This window comes from Halichoerus grypus, chromosome 13, assembly GCF_964656455.1.
Source record: "Halichoerus grypus chromosome 13, mHalGry1.hap1.1, whole genome shotgun sequence".
In the NCBI taxonomy this organism is placed as follows: Eukaryota; Metazoa; Chordata; class Mammalia; order Carnivora; family Phocidae; genus Halichoerus; species Halichoerus grypus.
The window spans coordinates 86,386,039-86,406,745 of NC_135724.1; the positions used below are offsets into that span (position 1 = coordinate 86,386,039).

At 46.9% G+C, this 20,707-nt stretch overlaps 2 protein-coding genes across 7 annotated transcripts in view; one reads left to right on the forward strand and one right to left on the reverse strand.

Moving 5' to 3' along the window:
• ALDH2 (aldehyde dehydrogenase 2 family member) overlaps positions 1-7,023 on the reverse strand; it is a 28,966-nt gene extending 21,943 nt beyond the window's left edge. Inside the window, exon 1 of the mRNA XM_036076617.2 lies at positions 6,817-7,023. Within this exon, the coding sequence (XP_035932510.2) occupies positions 6,817-6,942 (126 nt within the window). The 5' untranslated portion in view covers positions 6,943-7,023. The remainder of the gene's footprint in view (positions 1-6,816) is intronic.
• BRAP (BRCA1 associated protein) overlaps positions 1-20,707 on the forward strand; it is a 94,908-nt gene that overhangs the window by 2,753 nt on the left and 71,448 nt on the right. For 2 of the 6 annotated variants that reach the window (XM_078060960.1, XM_078060963.1), the window contains exon 2: positions 9,270-9,334. The gene's annotated coding sequence lies outside the window, so the exon portion shown is untranslated. Of the gene's footprint in view, positions 1-6,167; positions 6,723-7,153; positions 7,455-9,269; positions 9,335-20,707 lie in introns of those variants that run through there. The other 4 variants (XM_078060959.1, XM_078060962.1, XM_078060961.1 and 1 more) reach the window with 4 other exon arrangements.

A 20,707-nucleotide genomic window follows, 5' to 3' on the forward strand; every position in this document is an offset into this window, starting at 1 on the left:
TCCTGGGATGGAGTCCCTCATCAGGCTCCCTAAATCTCAGGGTTAGTTTAGTAGTAAGGCCAAAGGCAGCCACCTCCCCCAGGCTTGCTGGAGACATTCTGGCACTTGACCAGAGCCCTCGCCTCCTCTCCTCAGCACCCAGGGCCTTTCACTCTGCATTCCTGGATTTTTCACCACATTCACCATGGGAAGTTGCGTTCTACCGTGGACTGCTTGCCTGGCAGTCATGCTTTCAATGTGTTTATGTTCTCTGGGCTTCTCCTTCGGCAACCTCTGCCTCGCTGCAGTCACTTCCCTTGGGTACTTTTAGCCCTCCCTCATGTCTTCACATTCTTATTCATGTTAACTCCCAAATTCTTTGAAAAAGCCCCTTCTGCGTGGAAATACTGTGTTCCCATTCCTTGCTACTGGAACACAAAATTATAAACATGGTTTCATAAATGGCAACAATTCATGCCTTCAATAAATATTTACTGAGCAGCAATCATATTTCTGATCTCGGTGCTAGGGCTGGGAATACACATGTGAACAGAAACACAGCTCCTCTGGGGCGCCTGGGTGGCTCAGTCGTTAAGCGTCTGCCTTCGGCTCAGGTCATGATCCCGGACTCCTGGGATCGAGCTCCGCATCGGGCTCTCTGTTCAGCGGGGAGTCTGCTTCTCCCTCTCCCTCTGCTGCTCCCCCTACCCGTGCTCTTTCTCTCTCTCTCAGATAAATAAAATCTTTAAAAAAAAAAAAAGAAAGAAAAAAGAAACACGGCTCCTCCCTTCTGATTTCAAATGTTTAAGTTCAGTAGTCCCCTAAATATTTACATCCTTCAGGCGCCTGGGTGGTTCAGTTGGTTGAGCATCCGACTCTTCGGCTCAGGTCATGATCTCAGGGTTGTGAGATGGAGCCCCACGTTGGGTTCCACACTCAGTGGGGAGTCTGTTTGGAGATTCTCTCTGCCCTTCCCCACCTCTCTCTCTCTCAAGTAAATAATCTTTTTTAAAAAGATTTTTATTAATTTGTCAGAGAGGGAACAGGCACACAAACAGGGGGAGAGGCAGGCAGGGGGAGAGGTAGAAGCAGGCTCCCCACTGAGCAGGGAGACCAATGCGGGACTCCATCCCAGGACCCCAGGATCATGACCTGAGCTGAAGGCAGATGCTTAACTGACTGAGCCACCCGACGGTCCCAATAAATACATCTTAAAAAAATAAAAAAACGGACATCCTCTTTTGACCATAGGGCCTGGTCATGAGGTAGCACAGAATGTGGCTAAGGGCACACACGTCAGAGTTGAACCCTGGTTTCATACTTGCTACTTAATGTGACCTCCCTGAGCCTCAGTTCCCCTCATCTGTAACAGCTACAATACCTGCTTCATACAGTTGTTGGAGGGATAAAAGGGAAAATGTAGTTATACATCCTCAGCACAGGGCCTGCCAGTTCCTAAGTGATCAGTAATCACAATTATTCGATCAGGGGACCTGTACGCATGTCCACAGCACACACATCTGTCCTTTCCACCTGACCTCAACACCACAAACCTTCTTAGAGCCCAGTCCGCTGTAACTCTGTGTGTTTCCAGAGATACAGAGATTCTGGGGAGGCAGGAGGTAATGAAAGGCATTTGTGTTCATTTATAATAGAATATATTGTTAGAAGTAGAGGTACCAAGGGGGGTCTGGTGAAATCCTCTGATTCTCTGGGTTACCTGAATCTATTATTTCTACAGAGGATCTTAAAACTCTTTCACAAGCAATAAAACCAGTATGGTCAGTATGGGGATATTTCACGTGATTCATTCAGCCCAAAGCCACTTCAAACCACTGCTTAATCCAACATAAGTTTTGGCTCATTATGTAAGAATCTCCCAAGGAAAATCAAATTTCTCTTCTGTATGTACTACCTGTTAGCAGTGATTACCTGCAGGTGTGGGATATCAGAGGCCTGTCACTTTCTTTTTTCTTTTTAAATTTGCTTACAGGTTACTTAGCTTTAATGAAATAAAACATTTAAATAAAGTTCCCTTTAATTACTACCTGCAAACAGATTCTCTATGCAGCACCCCCCTCCCCAAGGCACTCAGCACCCTCACACCAATGCGCATATTCCTTCCAGTACACTTGTATACATTTTATATAGAGATAGGTCTACTCACATGCAGTGTAAGAGTTTGTTTGCGTAGTTTAATTAGTTTCATATCTGCAGAATGCCAGACCCTTTCCTGCCTTGACACATTGTTTTTGAGACCCATTATTCATATAGCTCCAGCTAATGCCTGTAACTACTGCATGCACTGAATTATTCCTTCCTATAACCTCAGTACACGTTGTTCTTCGATTTCCCCATGGATGGCAAGGTGGCTTCCTAGGTTTTTGCTAATGTAAACTACGGGGCAATGAACATCTGTGCATGCCGATATATATTTCCAGTGCGTTTCTACCTCACAGACTTCTGTAATGCTTGACTTTTGGTACTGAGGACGTATTAATATTGTAACCAGAAAATTCTATACAGGGAGATCCTTTCTTAATTTCCTTTTTGTCAGTTCTCTCTTTAGTTCCTGAGTGCTGTGGTCAAGAAGCTAAGAATAGAGACACACATTGAATTCACCACCCCAAACTCCCATTCAACTTTACCAGAACCTAGCTCACCCCTTCAGGAAACAAATTACAACTACAACAGCACCCACATAATGGAGTTACATCACCATTATCTCGTAAGCTCAACAGCATCACTGTTACCCCAGCTTTTACTTAAGGCTGCGTGAACATGGACACCCCCCACAGCCATGAGCCAGACACTTTCTAAGGGCGGTATAAGGATGAACTCACTCCAGCCTCACAGCAACCCTAGGATGTAGATGGGATTTTTACCCCATTTTACAGATGTGGTAGCTGAGGTACAGAGTTAAATAATTATACCACCCTCCGTATCCCCCTCTTCCCTGCTTTGTTCTTCTCCATAGCGCTGATTGCCTTGGCCATACTATGCATTTCACTTACTTGTCTGTCTCTACTATCCAGGCCACAAACTTCCCACAGGCAGGGATTCCTGTCTGTTTTGTTCATTGGAACTGGGAGTACTCAGGAAATGTCTGTTGAATGAATGAACCTGCCCAAGTCAACGTCAATGAGCGGCAGGCAGTCTGAGTCCAGAGTGCAACGTGGTCTCTAACAATATTCTGGTGTTCATTATTATTATCAACCAACGTGGGAGTCAGGAAGATGGCACAGTGGGAGGATCCTGAGCTCACCTTGTCCCACAGACATACCAAGATAACAGTTACATCTGTGCAATGAACTCTGAAAATGACCTGAAGATTGGTAGAACAGACCTTCCACAGTTCATCATGGACAGGAGGCCACACTGAAAAGGGTAGGAAGGTCAAAGGCACAGTTGGGAACCAAACCCCTGGCAAGACTAACCACAAAGGGGAGGGACACCACAAGTGTGGAGAAGCAAATGCAAGAGATCAGACCCTACACTAGGCACACCAGGCACTGGGGACTCACATTGGGAAGACAAGTCCCCATAATACCTGGCTTTGAAAACCAGTAGGGCTTAACTTCAGGAGCTTTTAAAATCAGCAGGGCTGGGCGCCTGGGTGGCTCAGTTGGTTAAGCGACTGCCTTCGGCTCAGGTCATGATCCTGGAGTCCCTGGATAGAGTCCCGCATCGGGCTCCCTGCTCGGCAGGGAGTCTGCTTCTCCATCTGACCCTCCCCCTTCTCATGTGCTCTCTCTCATTCTCTCTCTCTCAAATAAATAAATAAAATCTTTAAAAAAATAAATAAATAAAATAAAATAAAATCAGCAGGGCTTGGGGCACCTGGGTGGCTTAGTCGTTAAGCATTTGCCCTTGGCTCGGGTCATGATGCCGGGGTCCTGGGATCGAGCCCCGCATCACGCTCCCTGCTCAGCGGGAAGCCTGCTTCTCCCTCTCCCACTGCCCCTGCTTGTTGTGTTCCCTCTCTCTCTCTGTCAAATGAATAAATAGAATCTTTAAAAAATAAAATAAAATAAAATCAGCAAAGCTTAACTCGGGGTATTTATTATCAACCAACATGAATTGGTGATGCTGCAGATGAAAGTATTAGTCACATTCATCCAGAGAGGTTACTTTGCTGAAGCCACAGTCCCTTGGGTTTTCCTTTGAGTTGTCTTTCTAGATCTTAATTACTCTCCAAGTCAGGAAAGAAAAACAGAATGAAAAATGAAAATCAGTTTGTTGACAGAGGTGTGGCCCTGAAATCACCAAGGATAAGAAATGTTGATCTTCAAGAAGCTTGGCCATCATCAGCTCCCCCTACAGGTCCCTGCTTTTGAGTGGGGGGAGAAGAACATGTCCTGAAATCTTCCTAACCCATCCAATAAGTTTACCCCACCCTGCGGCCTCACCCAAGACAAGTAGAGGCAAGAGGACCCCAGGAAGGTGGACCAAACCAGCCCCCTCAACCTCTTTTGGATTTAGAGAAGGAAGTAGGAAGGAGAAGACCTGTTGCCTGCACCCCTCCCACCCATCCAGGTGAGACCCAACAAGCCTGAAGTGTGACGTTCCCCAAAAGCCCACACACACCGGCAAATGCCCTTGGCAAGAAAACCTAGCCTGCAGAAGCAACTTCAAAGCCTATTGGAAGAGCTCCTTTTTGGGAAGCTCAACTCCAGAATGTTCATTGAACTTCAAGGACCCAGTAACACCCCAGGAAATGTCCAGGAATATGATCTAGTTTGTTCCTAGAGCCCTTGGCTCCTAGAGACTCAAAATATTCAGATTAGGCTTTGGCATGCTTGCCAGCAGGATTACCAACAAAGCAACACTGAAAACAGCCCAAGGAACTTTAAGAAGTGTCAGTTCCAACATGGTGCGATGCATTGCAACCTTGGAAAGAATAAAAAAGATATGAATGTACTGACTGAGAAAGGTAACTCACATACATTGTTCAATGAGACAGTGTTTCAAACAGTAAGTGCTAGTATCGCATTTATGCAAAAAAAAAATCTGGTGCATGCTTGCGTGCGCGCACACACACACACACACACAGAAAATGCAAGATCACGGACCTCCTGTTAACAGTGCTCTTGGAGGTAGTGCAATGGGGGATGGGGGGCAGTTTTACAGTACTCTGTATTTTTACAGTGAGCAACTGTTACTTTTATGATCTCAAAAAATGTGATAAAGGAAAGAAGCTGCAGGGACACTGCACTCCTCTCCAACTCACATCCCCAGACTAAGTCTGGAGAGCAGGACTCACGCTATCTACAAGACACTTAACGTTTGGATGCCATTTCCTCACTTCCATGTGACCACAAAGGAGAAAGATCTTAATTACATCTTGTGTCCACAAAGGCTTGGGGTGCTGACACCTTTCCCTTAAGGATATTTCTGTGTGATTTTTCTGATGTTCAAGTCTTCCAAGCATGAACTCATTAAGCAGCCTACCAAAAGAACAACAACTGCTGCATTTGGGGCTTGTGTTACCCAAAGGAAATTTTATCTTTTGTTTTTATTCCCTCGCAAATGACCATTTGTAACTCCTTACAATCACACAGATGTGCCTTTACCCACCACCTGTGTGCATCTTTGCAGCCCAGCTCTGGGCCAGACAAGCAGGTCCACTGTTGAAAGTAGTCGGCCAGGGATCAGCTCTATGGCATCCTAAATCAGCAGTGACCCCTCTATTCCAACCCCGAGTTGCATCAATAGTAGCACAGAATGTTCTGATTAGAGGCTTTCTTTTGGGAGTCTAGATGTGAACCCCAACTTTGCCACTGGCTTCAATCTTTGGGCAACTCACGAAACCTCTCTGTAACTCAGGCTGTTCATCTATAATGATGGAGATGATCACAGTGCCCACCTCACTGGGCTGTTGTAAGGATGAAACAACAAAACAGAATGGTGCCAGGTGCACCGAGAATAGCTGTTACTGCTGTTAAGTGCTCACCAAGTGTACCAGGCCCCGTGCTGGCTGACTCACCCACTTCCCACTTTACAGAAGAGGAAATCGTAAGCTCACAGAAGGGCAATTTGTTGCACATACAAAACGAACTCTTTTCACAACGATTTCCTTCTCTGTGAATTCCAGCGCCTTACCCAAACTCAAAGAACAAAAGAGAGACTATTCCAAAGTCCTGCTTGAGCAAGAAATTGGCCTCTGGGAATCGGTATGATCCTGGAAAGCCCCTCCTTGGTTTGCTGGAAGAAAACCTGATCCTTGGAGGGCGCGGACACCATTTGCGGATGGCGCCCCGGAGGCGGAAGGCCCCGCACCCTTTCCCCGTTCCCAGCAGTGGACGTGGGCGCTCCCGGCCGAGGGGCCTTGGCCTTTTCCTTAGCGAATGGGTGAACTTCAGCTGAGAAGGCCCCCTCCTTTTCTTGTTTTTCCTTTTGGACTTCCTTGGACGTGGGCAAGAATGAAGGGATAAGAAATGACTAAGGAAAAGACAGAAAAGGTCCCGCTAAGCCGGACTCTGATGGAAATCTCGTCTGGGTGGGTGATAGTGAAAGCCCTCTGCAGACACTGCGGTGACTAAGAGGCCGAGGGGCGGAGAATGGAACCCCGAGAGCGGGCGCAGGAAAACGGCCGGCGGCCGGACGAGAACAAATACGCGGCCCAAGTCACAGCCGGAGAATGGAACAGGGGTTGTCAGCGGCGGTGAAGGGGCCAAAATGCTCGCGGGAAGAAAGGGAAGGTGTGCGTAAAGCCCAAACGCAGCAAACCTCTCGAGCCCCAGGTGGGTAAACTGGGGCCCAAAGAGACCCAAGGCCTTCCCACCCGGCGGGCTCCTTTCCCCCGAGAGAACAAAGCCCCGGGGCCGGCGGCCTCACCTGGTTGTAGAAGACTTCAGGCTGCTGGTTGGGGGCCGGCACCGCGTGGGTGGCGGCGGCCGACAGCAGACGGCGGCCTACGCGGGGCCCGAGGCCAGCGGCGGCGAGCGCAGCGGCGCGCAACATGCTGCGGAGGGCGCGGGCGTGCAGGACCGTGTGTGCCCGGCCGCCGGCTGGCGCTGCTGTGGGGGTCACAGCGACCGCGACCTCTCCCCGCCCCTGGCGCGGCCGCCAATGGGCTGGCGCGGGGCGGGGCGCAGGGGGCGTGCCCGCCACCTCCCCCGGGGTCTCGGGCGGAGCTGCCCGGCGGCGCCCACTGCGGCCCCCGGCCCTGGGCTGCTCCCGCTCGGCTCCCCTTTGTGCCCCGCTACCGCCCCCCGCGTGGCGCACCGGGTATACGCAATAACCCGACCTCGCGAATTCTGTGTGTGTGCCTGAACCCTAATGTGGACAGGCCTGACCCGGAGCAACCCTGGCCCTGACTTACGCGGGCTTACACTCTAGTGAGGGAGGCCGACCTTAAACTAAACACGAGGTAATTTCGGAGAGTGGTAAGGAATGTGAAGATACCGAATAGGGTGAAGACACAGTTGGAGCAGAGAGCACTGCTTTTAAATCCTTTGGTCAGGAAGTGACAGGTGAGACCTGAATTGTCTTCGGAAGATCTCACACAGAGTGGTGAGGAGTTCACAGAAGGATGGCTTGCTTGATTTGCATCTTAAACTCACTGGTTTCTCATTCTGTGGCTAATGGACTACAAGAGAGCAGGGGTGGGGACAAGGATCTTGCAAACTGTTTAATTCCGGGAACATCCCGGAGCTGGACACTGGGGAGACAGGGAGGAATCAGCAGGTTCGCCTAGGAAGGAGGATGGATACAAGGTCAGCTGTGTGCATTTCAACCAGGTAATATCAGCAAAAGTCCGAGGAGGAGGTGAAGAAACCTGGCAGGAAGATCTGGGCTGTGTTTTGACAGAAGAGGAGCAGAGGAAAGGGGCAGATCTAGGCAGCAAGTGTATGGGTTTTTACTACTGAGGCTCCAGCCACGGGAGCTAAGGCTGAAGAGGTTGACCAATGCCGGGTATTAAGTACCAGACAAAGGTGTTCTAAGGTCTGAAGGAGACGCACATGGTATGTGAGGTATGTGTGGGGTGTGTGTGTGTGTGTGTTTTGTTTTGCCTTAAAGAGCTGATGTGATAGCAAAAGGATAACAAAATAATTAACAGAGCTGCTATAGCAGATATGCCACCAAATTCCAGTGACTACATACAATAAAGTCCCTGCTCACGTTGTGTCTCACACAGATGTTCCCCTCCAGGCAGGAGCCCCCGGACCCAGGCTCTTTTCCGAGTATGACTCTGAGGTTAATACCTGATTCCCAAAGTCACGGTGGAGCTCGGTGTCATTTCAGACAACCAGAGGAGAAAAGAGCATTAAGGATGGCACAGGGGAAGTTTTTGTGTCTGAGCCTGTTTCATTGGGTCTTCAGTCACTTGGCCATTCCTCCGTGTAAGGGAGTCTGGAAAATGAGATGTGTGCCCCGAAGAAGGGGCAGTAGGTTTGGAGATCAGGGGCAGAGATAAACTGAAAAATGAACCTCCCTCTTTTCTAAATGCAGCACTCAGCCCCCACTTCCCCTTCCCCAAGACATCTTGCTTTGTTCACTTAATAATGTGTCTGGGAGATGGTTCTGCACCAGCACACAATAAAAGTGTCCCCATTCTCTTTAACTGTTACATAGAATTCCATTGGATTCATGTACCATTTTTATTTAATGAATTTCTTGTGGATGGGCTTTTAGGTTGTGTCCAACCTTTTGCCATTATAAACAGTGTCCAACCTTTTGCCATTATAAACAGTCTATATCCTTGACTTACTTGGGAAACTCATAGAAACAGCTGCTAAATCAAAGGATACTTACAACATTAATTATACGTTGGCTCTTGAACAATACGGGTTTGAACTGTGCAGGTCTACTTCCTTGCAAATTGTTTACAGGACTGTAAATATATTTTCTTTTCCTTATTTTCTTAACATTTTCATTTCTCCAGCCTACTTTATTGTACGAATGCAGTACATAATACATATATTACACAAAATGTGTGTTAATTGACTGTTTATGCATGCAATCAGTAAGTCTTCTGGTTAACAATAGGCTATTAGTAGTTAAGTTTTTGGGGGTCAAAAGTTGCATGTGGATTTTTGACTGCATGGGGGTATTTTGTTATCCCCAGTGCCCCTAACCCCTGCATTGTTCAAGGGTTAACTGTAGATATTGCTGTATTATCCTCCATAGAGGTTTGATTAATTTACAATGCCTTCCCCCCGCACTGTCATATATGAGTTTCCTCACACCCTCACCAATACAATTTATTAAGTTTTTTTAAGCTTTATTAATCAAATAGGTGAAAAATAGCATTTCACTATCTCATTAATTTGCATTTCCCTTTTCAGGACTGAGCTTGAACATCTTTGCTTACATGAAGTCATGTCTTCTTCCTCTGCTACAAACTGTTGAGGTACCTTGCTCATTTTTCCATTGGTTTGTTGTTGGTTTCTTTAAAACTGATTTGATTTGTAGGTGCTTTATATATATGTCAATGCAATTAACATTTGGTCATTTCATATATGGTGCAAATATTTTCTGCCAATCGTCCTTGATCTTTTTACTTAGTTGATGCCTGTTTTTGGTTTTGTTTTTGTCTTAAGGGTTTTTTTGTTGGTGTTGTTTTGGGAGGGGGGTTGTCCAGTGTTTTATTTTCTCTAATTTATTTATTTATTTAAGTAATCTCCACACCCATCATGGGGCTGGAACCTATGACCCCAAGATCAAGAGTTGCATGGTCTTCTGACTGAGCCAGCCAGGAGCCCCTGTTTAGTGTTTTCTTTTATGTCTCTGGCTTTTATGTCATGCCTAGAAAGCCTCTTCCACTTAGATTATTTTTTATTTTCTTCTTTATTTTTTTAAGTTTTATTTATTTATTTGAGAGAATGAGAGAGAGAGCACAAGCAGGCGGAGGGGCAGAGGGAGAGGGGGAAGCAGACTCCCCGCCAAACAGGGAGCCCGACTCGGGGCTCGATCCCAGGACCCTGAGATCATGACCTGAGCCAAAGGCAGATGCCCTAATGGACTGAGTCACCCAGGCACCCCTCAGATTATTTTTTAAATGTCTCTTATTTTTCTGTTATTTTTCAACTTTATGGAGATATAATTGATACATAACATTGTGTAAGTTCACAGTTGGATCCCCTTACGTATTGCAAAATAATGGCCACCATTGCATTAGCTAACACCTCCATCATGTTATTTATATAATTACCATTTCTTCTTGTGTGTGGTAAGAACATTTTAGATATACTCTCTTAGCAACTTTCAAGTATTTAAGTATAAAATGCAATACTGGTCATTGTAATCACCATGCTGTACTAGACCCCCAGAACTTATTCATCTTGTAACTAGAAGGTTTTACCCTTTGACCAATATTTTGCCATTTCTTTCATCACCTAGCTCCAGGTAACCACCTTTCTGAGTTTGACTTTTTTAGATTCCAAATATAATAGAGATCATACAGCATTTATCTTTCTGTCTGACTTACTTCACTTAGTATAACGCCCTCAGTGTTCATCCATATTGTTGCAAAAGGCAGGGTTTCTTTCTTTCTCATGGCTGAATCATATTCCATTGTATTTATATACATTTTCTTTATCCATCCATCAATTGCTGGACACTTGGGTTCTTTCTGTATCTCAGCTATTGTGAATAATGCTACAGTGAACATGAAAGTGCAGATATCTCTTCAAAATCCTGGTTTCATTTCCTTTGGATATATACTCAGAAGTAGGATTACTGAACCATATGGTAGTTCTTTCTCTCTTTTTTTTTTTAAGATTTATTTATTTATTTTAGAGAGAGTGTGTGCACAGGAGGGAGGGGCAGAGGGAGAGAGAGAGAGAGAGAATCCTAAGCAGACTCCCCACTGAGCTCAGAGATCATGACCTGAGCCAAAATCAAGAGTTGGACGCTTAACTGATTGAGCCACCCACGTGCCCCATGACAGTTCTATTTTTAATTTTTTGAGGAAACTTCATGTTGTTTTCCATAGTAGTTGAACCAATTTACATTCTCATCAACAGTGCACAAGGATTCCCTTTTCCCCGTGTACCCACCCACACTATCTCTTGTCTTTTTGATGATAGCCATTCTAACAGGTGTGAGATGATATCTCATTGTGGTTTCGAATTGCATGTCCCTGATGATGAGTGATGCTGAGCATCTTTCCATGTACCTGATGGCCATTTGTGTGTCTTCTTTGGGAAAATGTCTATTCAGTTCCTCTGTCCATATTTTTAATCGGATAGGGAATTTTTGTTGTTGTTTTTTTTGTTTTGTTTTGCCACTGAGTTGTGCGAGTTCTTTATATCTTTTGGATATTAACCCCTTATTAGATATATAATTTGCAAATATTTTCTCTCATTCCATTCCCTTTCATTTTGTTGATTCTTTCACAGAGCAGAAGCTTTTCAGTTTGATGTAATCCCACTTATTAATTTTTGCTTTTGGTGCTTGTGTTTTTGGAGTCATATGCAAAATAATCTTTGCCAATGGCTTCAGGTCTTATGTTTAAGTCTTTATTCTATTTCAAGTTAATTTTTGTGACCAATGTAAGATGGGGGTCCAATTTCATTCTTCTGCATCTGGTTATCTAGTTTTCCCAACACAATTTATTGAATGTTTACCTATTTATTTTCTAGTATTTTTATTGCTTGCATTTTAAACTATAAAATGTGATTCTTTTATTAATTTTGGTAGAAGGAAAGATTTAGAGATCTGATTCTTTTTTTTTTTTTTAGATGTTTCTCAGGGTACCTAACACCACTTATTCATTAATTCGTCTCCCCCCCAATATGAAAAGCCATCTTTTAGTATACTAAGTGCCCTTAAGTAGTTGAGTATTTCTGAACTATATTCTGTTTCCTGAATCTGTCTCTTTATGTCCCAGTATGAGGCTGTTTTGATCACTGTAGCTTTCTTGTAAGTCTTGTACTATCATTTGTAGTATCATATTTTTTATTTTAAAGATTTTATTTATTTATTTATTTATTTATTTATTTATTTATTTGATTGAGAGAGAGAGAGAGCACAAGTGGGGGAGATGTGGGGCTCGATCCCAGGACCCTGGGATCATGACCTGAGCCGAAGGCAGATGCTTAACGACTGAGCCACCCAGGAGCCCCTGTAGTATCATTTTTATCATTTCTCTTAACCAAGATATTTAAGCCTGGAAGTGACAAGTTTGCATATGTGCTTTGAGGGATCCTCTGGAGACGACATAGAATATTGGTTGTAGAGAGGAGACAAGCCAGTTGCAGAGATCTGACATGAGAGATGACGAGGGCCTCATTGAAAGCAATGGGGTTGGCTGGGAGGGAGCACATAGAGGTAGAATTGATGGTTTGCTGTGGGAGATCAAAGTGAAGGAGAGCTGGAAGATGGTGCTGATGTTTCTACCCTGTGCTGTTCGCCAAGAAGGGGAAGCCATAAATTTGGTTGTGGGGAGAGGAAGGAGAAATTCGTTAGCTTACAGACATTCATATACATTGAGAGAGTGGGCAGCAACGTGCTTGGGTCCCTGCCAGCATGCATGGTTGCGTGTCTTGGTATAGAGTACACATTGGTTCACAGATTTATTTATTTTAGTTTGTTCATCTGTGGTGCTCACCAGCTCTCACCAGCAGCTTTCCTGCCCGTGGTCTCTTCGTCTTGGGGACCCATCCTCCCCAGGTCCATCCTACCCTCTCTGCTTAAAGAAATCTTACCTATCAAGATTCTGGCCAAATCCCATCCTCCAGGGAAGTCTTCCATATCCATATTAGCCTTTGGCAGCTGCTTTCAGACAGTCTTCAATTTCGAGTCATCCAAGCACTACAGACCAAAATCAACTGGATGTGCTGAAACCCTAATATACTTGTGCCTCCATGTGGCTCAGTCTGTCCAGAGCATTAACTAAAATTTAACTCTCCACCTAGATTTCTCCCTGACAGTGTGTGTTGGTCTTTTTTTTCTTTCTTTCAATTCGTTTTCTTGCTCTTAAGTCTTCGTTCTTATTTAAAAAAAAAAAAAATTCTCTTTTTCTCTAGATTCATCTTTCTCTCTTGCTCTCCATTGCACTTTGTCTGTGGACTCATTGCCAGGAATTGAGCTGACAAAAGCAAAGTATCTTTAAAGGGCAGAAGAGTGAAGCAGGGGGAGGAAGGAAGCAAGCACAATGATCTTTCTTTTTAGCACGATGCGGCAGGGAGAGATGTGAACACTTGGACATGAATTAGTGTTGTCCTGCCACTGAGCTGAGATCATTGGGAGAAGCAGCAAGTTGAGCAAGAATCCTTTCACTTGCTCTGAGAAGACAGATACACTCTGAGCTTTGCAATACTCCACAACATTTCCTGGTTAGAGCCCAATTGTGTGTTTTCATGTTGAAAATAATCTAGTTCCACCTGCTCTCTAAAACAGGTGGTAACTAAGGTGTCCTTTGGAGTCACTGAATGGTGAGATTTTAGGTATTTGGTTAGTTAGTACCCATCCATCCTGGGACACTGACTCTATCTAGTGGAAGCTTTTTCTTTTCCACCCAAACAGTAGATGTGAGGTAGGCAATTCGAAGGAACATTTATTTATTTAGAGAGAGAGACAGCAGGGGATGGGGGGGCAGAGGGAGAGAGAGAATCCCAAGCAGACTCCCTGTTGAATGTGGAACCTGACATGGGGCTCGATCCCATGACCCTGAGATCGTAACCTGAACAGAAATCAGGAGTCAGACGTTCAACTGACTGAGCCACCCAGGAGCCCCCAAAGCAACATTTAAACAGGAAGATACTCTGGGGTGCCTGGGTGGCTCAGTCGGTTAAGTGGCTGCCTTCAGCTCGGGTCATGATCCCAGGGTCCTGGCATCGAGTCCCACATCGGGCTCTTTGCTCAGCAGGGAGCCTGCTTCTCCCTCTCCCTCTGCCTGCCCCTCACCCTGCTTGTGCTCTCTCTCTCTCTGTCAAATAAAAATAAAAACCTTTTAAAAAAATAAAAAATAAATAAACAGGAAGCTACTCTGCCTCAGAAGCAGGAGGAAATGTGGTGCAGCCCTGGGCCCAGGCTGCCCTCCTTATTTGCACATACGGCTAGCTCACCACGCCACACGTGCAGCCATGCTCGCAGAGCAGACCCCTCTGCTCCATGCTGGTTGCCCCTGAAAGGCATGGTAAGGACGTATTCCCAAAACTACCCAGCTTTGAAAGTAGAATCATTGGGAAAAATTCATATACTTTCTTTATGGCAGGACATGCTCCTCTTAGACTAAATGGGGCTTCCTTTTCCTCCTCCGTTTCTAGGTGAGGCAATCAGCACCTCTCAGGAAGCCCCACAGAGATCATAAAAATCCATGCCTCACAGTGGAAAGAGCTCTGCAGTCCCCGAATTTAGGTTCGAATTCATTGACCTTAAACAAGTCTCTTTGAACTTCAGTCTCCTCACCTCTAAAATGGGCAGAGAAAAAGTAGCGGCCAATTATTGTAAGGGTTCAAATAATATATGGATGGTTCTTGCACCTAGTATGTACTAAATACCCAGTAGCGATTATTCTATCTGGTGGTGGTGCAGCCTCACTCCCAGGGGTCAAGTGAGGGGAGTCTAGCCACGTGCTTCACCCTTGCTTCTCCAGATGGGGTCCCCGAACAAGCAGCATTGTCAGACTTCCTGAATTACACTCTGCATTTTAACCAGATCCCCAGGTGATTCCTTTGGACATTACAGTCTGAGAAATGTTGCAGTCTTAGCTGGTCCCAGCTGGGCCTTGACTCTGGAGCCCCTGCAGGCCTAAATCAACTGAAGCGCAGCCTGCTCTTTAGCCCCCTCTGGACTCCAGCCACAGACGAAACACACACGTATACCACGGGCTTCTTACAAGCTGTGCAGTGCATCGTCTCATCTAATCCCCCAACAGTCCTGGAGGGGAAGTGCTGTTCTCCCCATTTCTCAGATGAGGAAACCAACTCTACCAGATGAAAAATGGCTTCCAACATCGCCCAGCTAGTCTGTCATGGAGCCAGGATTCAAACCCAGGGCTATTATTTAAATCCAGATCCGTAGCTGACAAAGATTCTCTCTTTAACCAAATTCTGCCCGGCTCCTCTGAGCTTTCTTCTTGAGTGGCCCTCAAACTTGGCCTGTAAAAACTGCAGACTCTCAGCACAAAAGATTTATTTAGCCTACCCTCCACCCCCGCACCACCACATCAAAAGATTTGAAAACACAGCAACATAGTTTCTAGCAACTCAAGGCTACATCCCTATAATGACCTCAGCCCCCAGGAAAGTGCTGCGTGAGACAATTCAAGGCTGCTCCAAAAAAGGTATTCTGTTGCAGCCAACACCCCAAGAAAGGGCACTTGTCTCCCAGTCTCTGGGAGGCTCAAGCCCAACTTCAATAAGCAAGTGCCAGTTAGCAAACCCAAATGGGCTTCACATGGACCAGCCCCCACTTCCTACTTTTGGTAGATCAGCAGGAAATTCCCTGTACAACCCCCACCACCCCTCCTTCCCTTGAAAATGCTCACTATAAAAATGGCGGTTGAGGTCAGTTTATGCTGAGCCCTCTGCCCTATTGCAGTAGTACATTATTGATTAATGTCTGTCCTTCCCAATGTAATTAGCGTCTGCCTTTCTCTTTGACAGCTCTTTACCTTGTGTTATCTATCTAGTGCTGATAGGATACAGAATTCCCAGAAGCCATTTCTCTACTCAGCCATCTTGGTTAAAAGACACTGCTCCCAGAGTACTTGTCCAACAGATAGACGATCACAGATCTGGACCCCAGGTTGCTGGAGTCTGAGACGCCGCCATCCGTGTGCTCTGACGCTCACACACATGAGCAAGGGTGACATAGGGCACAAGTCTGTAGCCATCTGGCAGCACAGAAGGCAGTATAAATACCAACTAACATGTCTCAGAGATGTTCAACCATTGTTTCAGCCCTGGGCTGACACAACGTTTCACTATGACTGCAGAAGGGCAGGCTGTGTTCCTGGCCTGCCCACTTATCCCTGGGCAGCTCTGCAGCCCTCGGTGCTGACAGGCAATGGGCATCTCTGAGCTACCAGTGGAAACTCTGAGATGGGGGTATGTGGTGGAGAATGTTCTTTGAGATCATTTCCGGCTGTTGTCTTGAGGGGGCCCAGCCAGGCAAGTTGTCTGGGATTCAGTCTTTCTTTCAGCCTCTATAGGATTATTCTGGAAGTATCTGATAGTATCTGAAATCAGGGCTTAGGGGAGCATGGGCAGCTTGTGGATGCCATGCCCACAAGTTGCTGCAGGGAGAATGAGGAGCTGGGAGAACGGGAAGGGCTGAAAGCCCCCACCAGAGTCCTCACTCCTGATGGAACCTTGTGGACGTTTGACTGTCACAGGATCACTGGGGAGGGTTCAGCCCTACAGAAATCCAGCCTCCAATGCTTGTCAAGAGAGGAACAGAGGAATGTGCGAACGTTCAGTTGCTTTGGGATAGAATATTCCTGTGAGAAGGAAAAATCGTTAGCATGTTCTGATCACATGTTGCTCCCTTTCCCACAGCTAAGAAGAAGACAGGTCGGTCCAGCCATGTAAGGATGGTGGCAAGATGTTTAGTGTTTCACAAATAAAACTGGTTAGGCAAGATCATTACCACCAAGCTTGTTCATGCCCAAGCGTGCACCCGCAACCACAACTGACTCGCATTTCAGAGAAGCACAATGCTGAGAGCATCATCCCATTTGTTAATACATTTGGCTTATCAGAAACATCAACTGTTTGTTGGAGGTAGAAAAAACATCAGATTAGGACCAGGTTAGATCTCCTATATTCTCCGGATCCTTTGCTCTGTAGCTTCTTAAGGCTCTGCCCCCACTTCCTTTTCTTTTCTCTCTCTCTTTTTTTAATTTCATAGGTGGTTCTTTTAGAGCTGTGTGCAATGTTAGGGAACTTTAAGCCAGCTGTAATCCTCCTTTATTCTTTTTTTATTCTGGTGAACTTTGGAGAACAGAAAGATCTTTTTAAAACTCAAGTCGTATCACACCACTTTCTAAACTCATCAGTTTTTACGTTATTATTTTTTTAAGATTTTATTTATTTATTTGACAGAGAGAGACCGTGCGTGCACAAGCAGGGGGAGCAGCAGAGAGAGAGGGAGAAACAGATTCCCCACTGAGCAGGGAGCCTGATGCAGGGCTCGGTCCCAGCCTAACCATTCAATCATGCCTCCTTCCCAAATCTTAACCTAGAGATCTCCCGGTGGCAGAAGTCACCTAGCAGAGTGGACAGCAGGTATGGTTCCAGCTGAAGTCTTCCAGAACCTTCATTATCACGCAGCTGTCAGGGGACATCTCCAGGAAGAGAGCCATTCTGAGCCAGGCACTCGCTGCTCCCCCTGCTTGTGCACGCACGGTCTCTCTCTGTCAAATAATATAGCTTTCTTTTGCATGGGCTTCCAACCTTTCAGGGGATCAAAGAATAAAGTCTCTGTGGACATGCTGGGGAAGGAGGGTGGTATAGGGCTAGACTCTAGAATCCCAGGTACAAAAGCCACCAATGTGGGTTCTCTCTGGTAGCTGATGTTTAAAGATGAGCCAGTAGCAGAAGTGGTCCTCAGCAGCCCATGGCCTTTTGGACCTTGGAACTTTGCCCCCTCTTGCCATAGAGGCTGGCCTTTTCCTTCTGATCACCTCGACAGAGGGAGACTCATTCTGCTCTGAATTTCAGATTTCACCAAGTAACAGATGCAAAGCAAAGACAGGGACACAGCTTCTTGGCAAGAATATCATCTTGCTTCACCTGCTAAGTGCTCTCAGAAAATGGTTAGGATTTGAGGTCCAAAGGCAAAACAGACAGGTGGCTCCAGGTCAGAGCAGGCACAAGGAGAAGCACTCAGCGGGCTTTCCGAGCACCAGGACCCTCCCTGATGATCCAGTCAGCCATATGCATTGGTGGATCCTGCTGGGATCCAGTCTGCCCTGGGCGATCTTGAAGCCTCGGCCAGGGACCCAGACCATGTTCTCCTCGAGTACACCTATCTGCTCAAACAGGACTTCACCAGGGCTGCTGAAACACCCAAAAGATTCCCGCTGAGCAGTCTGTCTACCTGTTTCCCTTGGATGTGTTTATCCCTTGCAACAGTTCAGGTCACCTGTGCCAATATTGCTGCCCTTTACTCAGCCTTCTGTCTGGGACATGGTTGACGGGGAAGGGAGGGCAGGAAGGAGCCTATTAAAGATGGAAAATAAATCACTGATTTGCTGTGTTAAATGAATATTTTGCCATTTGTTTTCTAAAACATGATGACTCTACCTTGAACCGAAACTCCTTGGTGGGATGTGACTTTAACACCGTAGTGATCCTTTGGAAACACTGAAAATAAAAACGTGAACGCTGTTAGCAGAGAGAAAGAGCCCGTGTGGGAGGGGCTCCAAGCCTGGAGGTCAGCTGTCTACTGGGATCTAGAAGAGAAAGTTTGCAGTGCACGTCCCGCCTCCTGCTTCTGTCTTGCGTGGCCTCCTCATCTCACAGATTCTTGCTTATCTTCTAAGTTCAGAAGAGAAAAAAGAAAGTATAAAAATACCTGTCTGAAATTTGCCTTGTGGTTGATACTCATGTATGGAAATCAAATGCAGGAGCATGTGGCCCTCCCAATGTCATCATATTCACGGAGGTTTTGCACCCCGATCCAGAACAAGGACTGCCCAGAGCCACTTGCCCAGGCCCAGAGCCACACACAGAGGTGAGCCATTCCTGGGATGCTACCCCGGAGCGTCCTCCAGCCCGTCCGCTGTCACAGCCTGGATGATTTTCGTCCCCGGAGTATCCATGGGAACCGAGAGCACGATGCTGCCAGTGGCTGGGGGCCTGTGGGTCTGTTTCTCCCCTAAACACACCAAGCTGGCAGCGAGGATCCAGGATGGAGAGGAAAGGAGAGAGGCAGGCCCTCTCATCTGCCGCCGGAGCCATGAGCTCTCTTCACAGACGCAGTCGGGCCCAGGAAAGCCACAGCCAGCAGGCAGATGGAGCTAAGACCTCACGTAATCAGATGAGTGCACGCGGGCTCCTGACTAGAAATGAGAGCTGCTGGGTTTTGTCCCCGTGAGGAATGAATCCAACATCATAAGAGCAATTGTTTCAAAAAAGTACCACGTAGAGTTGAAAATATAATGTAGAGACAAGAGGCTGAAAACCGCTACATTAACGCTGGCAGCCCGTTCTGCTCTTCCCACAGGCGCCGTCAACGTAAGGGGCACAGGCTTCAGAATCAGGCCAACCCTGCGTTCTCGGTTCCCTACGTGTGGGCAGGGGGCTAGCTTCTCAGTCCTAGTTTCCTGCTCTGTTGGATGGGTGCGATGATCCGTACCTCCTGCGGAGGTGAGGTCCACACAGCACTTAGGGAGGGCCCTGCAGAGTGAATGTAGGACGGAGGGCAGGATTCTCACTGGGCCCCTGTGCTGTTGCACACGTGATCTCACGGGAGGGGGAAGCCACTGACAGGTGACCTTCTGCCTTTCCAGCGGGGATGCCCGGGGCCCACTGAAGACAGTGGGACAGTGAAGGAGAGGTTCCCAGCGCGTCACATGTGTGATGCATCTGGTGACCCACGTAGGACCTCCGGTTCTCCTGGGCTCTGCTGCCTCTGTTGGGAGCACAGAGACAGAATCTTCTCTGCATCCTGTTTCCCAGGTAACAGCAGGGCAGAGAGAGAGACATGCTTATCAACACAGACCCAGGGAAGTGTCATGGAAAAATGAATGTCAGGCCGAATGCCTGAGATCCACCCCTGGTGACTGTGATGTAGAAGCTCTTCTCTCAGATGGAAGACTCAGGTTGGTGGCAACTGATGAGGCGACCTGAGTGAGATCACATCGGCCTAGAGCTGGCCAGGGCCCGTCACTCCCGGCTCCCTGTCCAGCAGAGCCTGGAGGGGCCCCACAGGGGTCCGGCCTGATGAGGAGGAGCTCCAGTGGGTGGTGTCCCAAGCGAGGTGCAGGGGGGGCGAAGTCCTAGCCGAATGGGAGCTGGCCTCTCCCTCTGGCAACAGAATCAGCCAGTGGGCCTTTTGCTCCTGGGCCGTATTGCACCAGAAGCTTCATGTTCCCCAAATCTGGTGCAGAACAATTAAAGATCTGAAAAGGAGAGGAGGCATTACAGTGACTCCCGTGTCCATATTCAAAATTTCAAATACCTTGAAAGCATGAGCCAGAGCTCCTTCCAAGTCACATTGCCCTCTGATACCTTCCTGAAGATTCTTCCCAAAGCCCAGCCATGAACCTCCTTTGTTGAAAGAAAACCAACTGGAACTGGGGGGCCAAAGACTCACAGAAGCCAGCCAGGCCCATGACTCGCATGGCTCCCATCTTTTCTGGAAGACTCCCATCCTGAGCTGCTTTCTTGCTCTGGCTCCAGCCAGCTGCTGGAAGCCGTCCTCCCTCATGAGCAGTTTGAGTTCGGATGTGTTCCTGCAGCCAGTGAAGCCAGAGGGAAGCCCGAAACATAGGAGGGGGACTGGTGTTCTTGCAGAGAACTAGTATATCCTTGCACGCTCAGGATAATTGTAAAGGAGGAAACTCGGGAGCATACAGACATGCCCAGGAGTTCACACAAATGTGCACACTCAATGTTGGTCAGTCCTGCTCCGTATTTTTATCTCAGAATCCGTCTCCAAGGGTAGGAAAAGCTTCCAAAGTCTTTCAGCCTTGGCTTTCTCCAGGAAAAATAAGTCAGGGAACTACAGTGGATGATTTTTTATTTTGGCCTATGGAAAATCATGAAAGGGATTGGAAGGAGGAAAGTAGAGAGCCAGAAACGAAGTGTGTGCCAAAAATAATGATGTG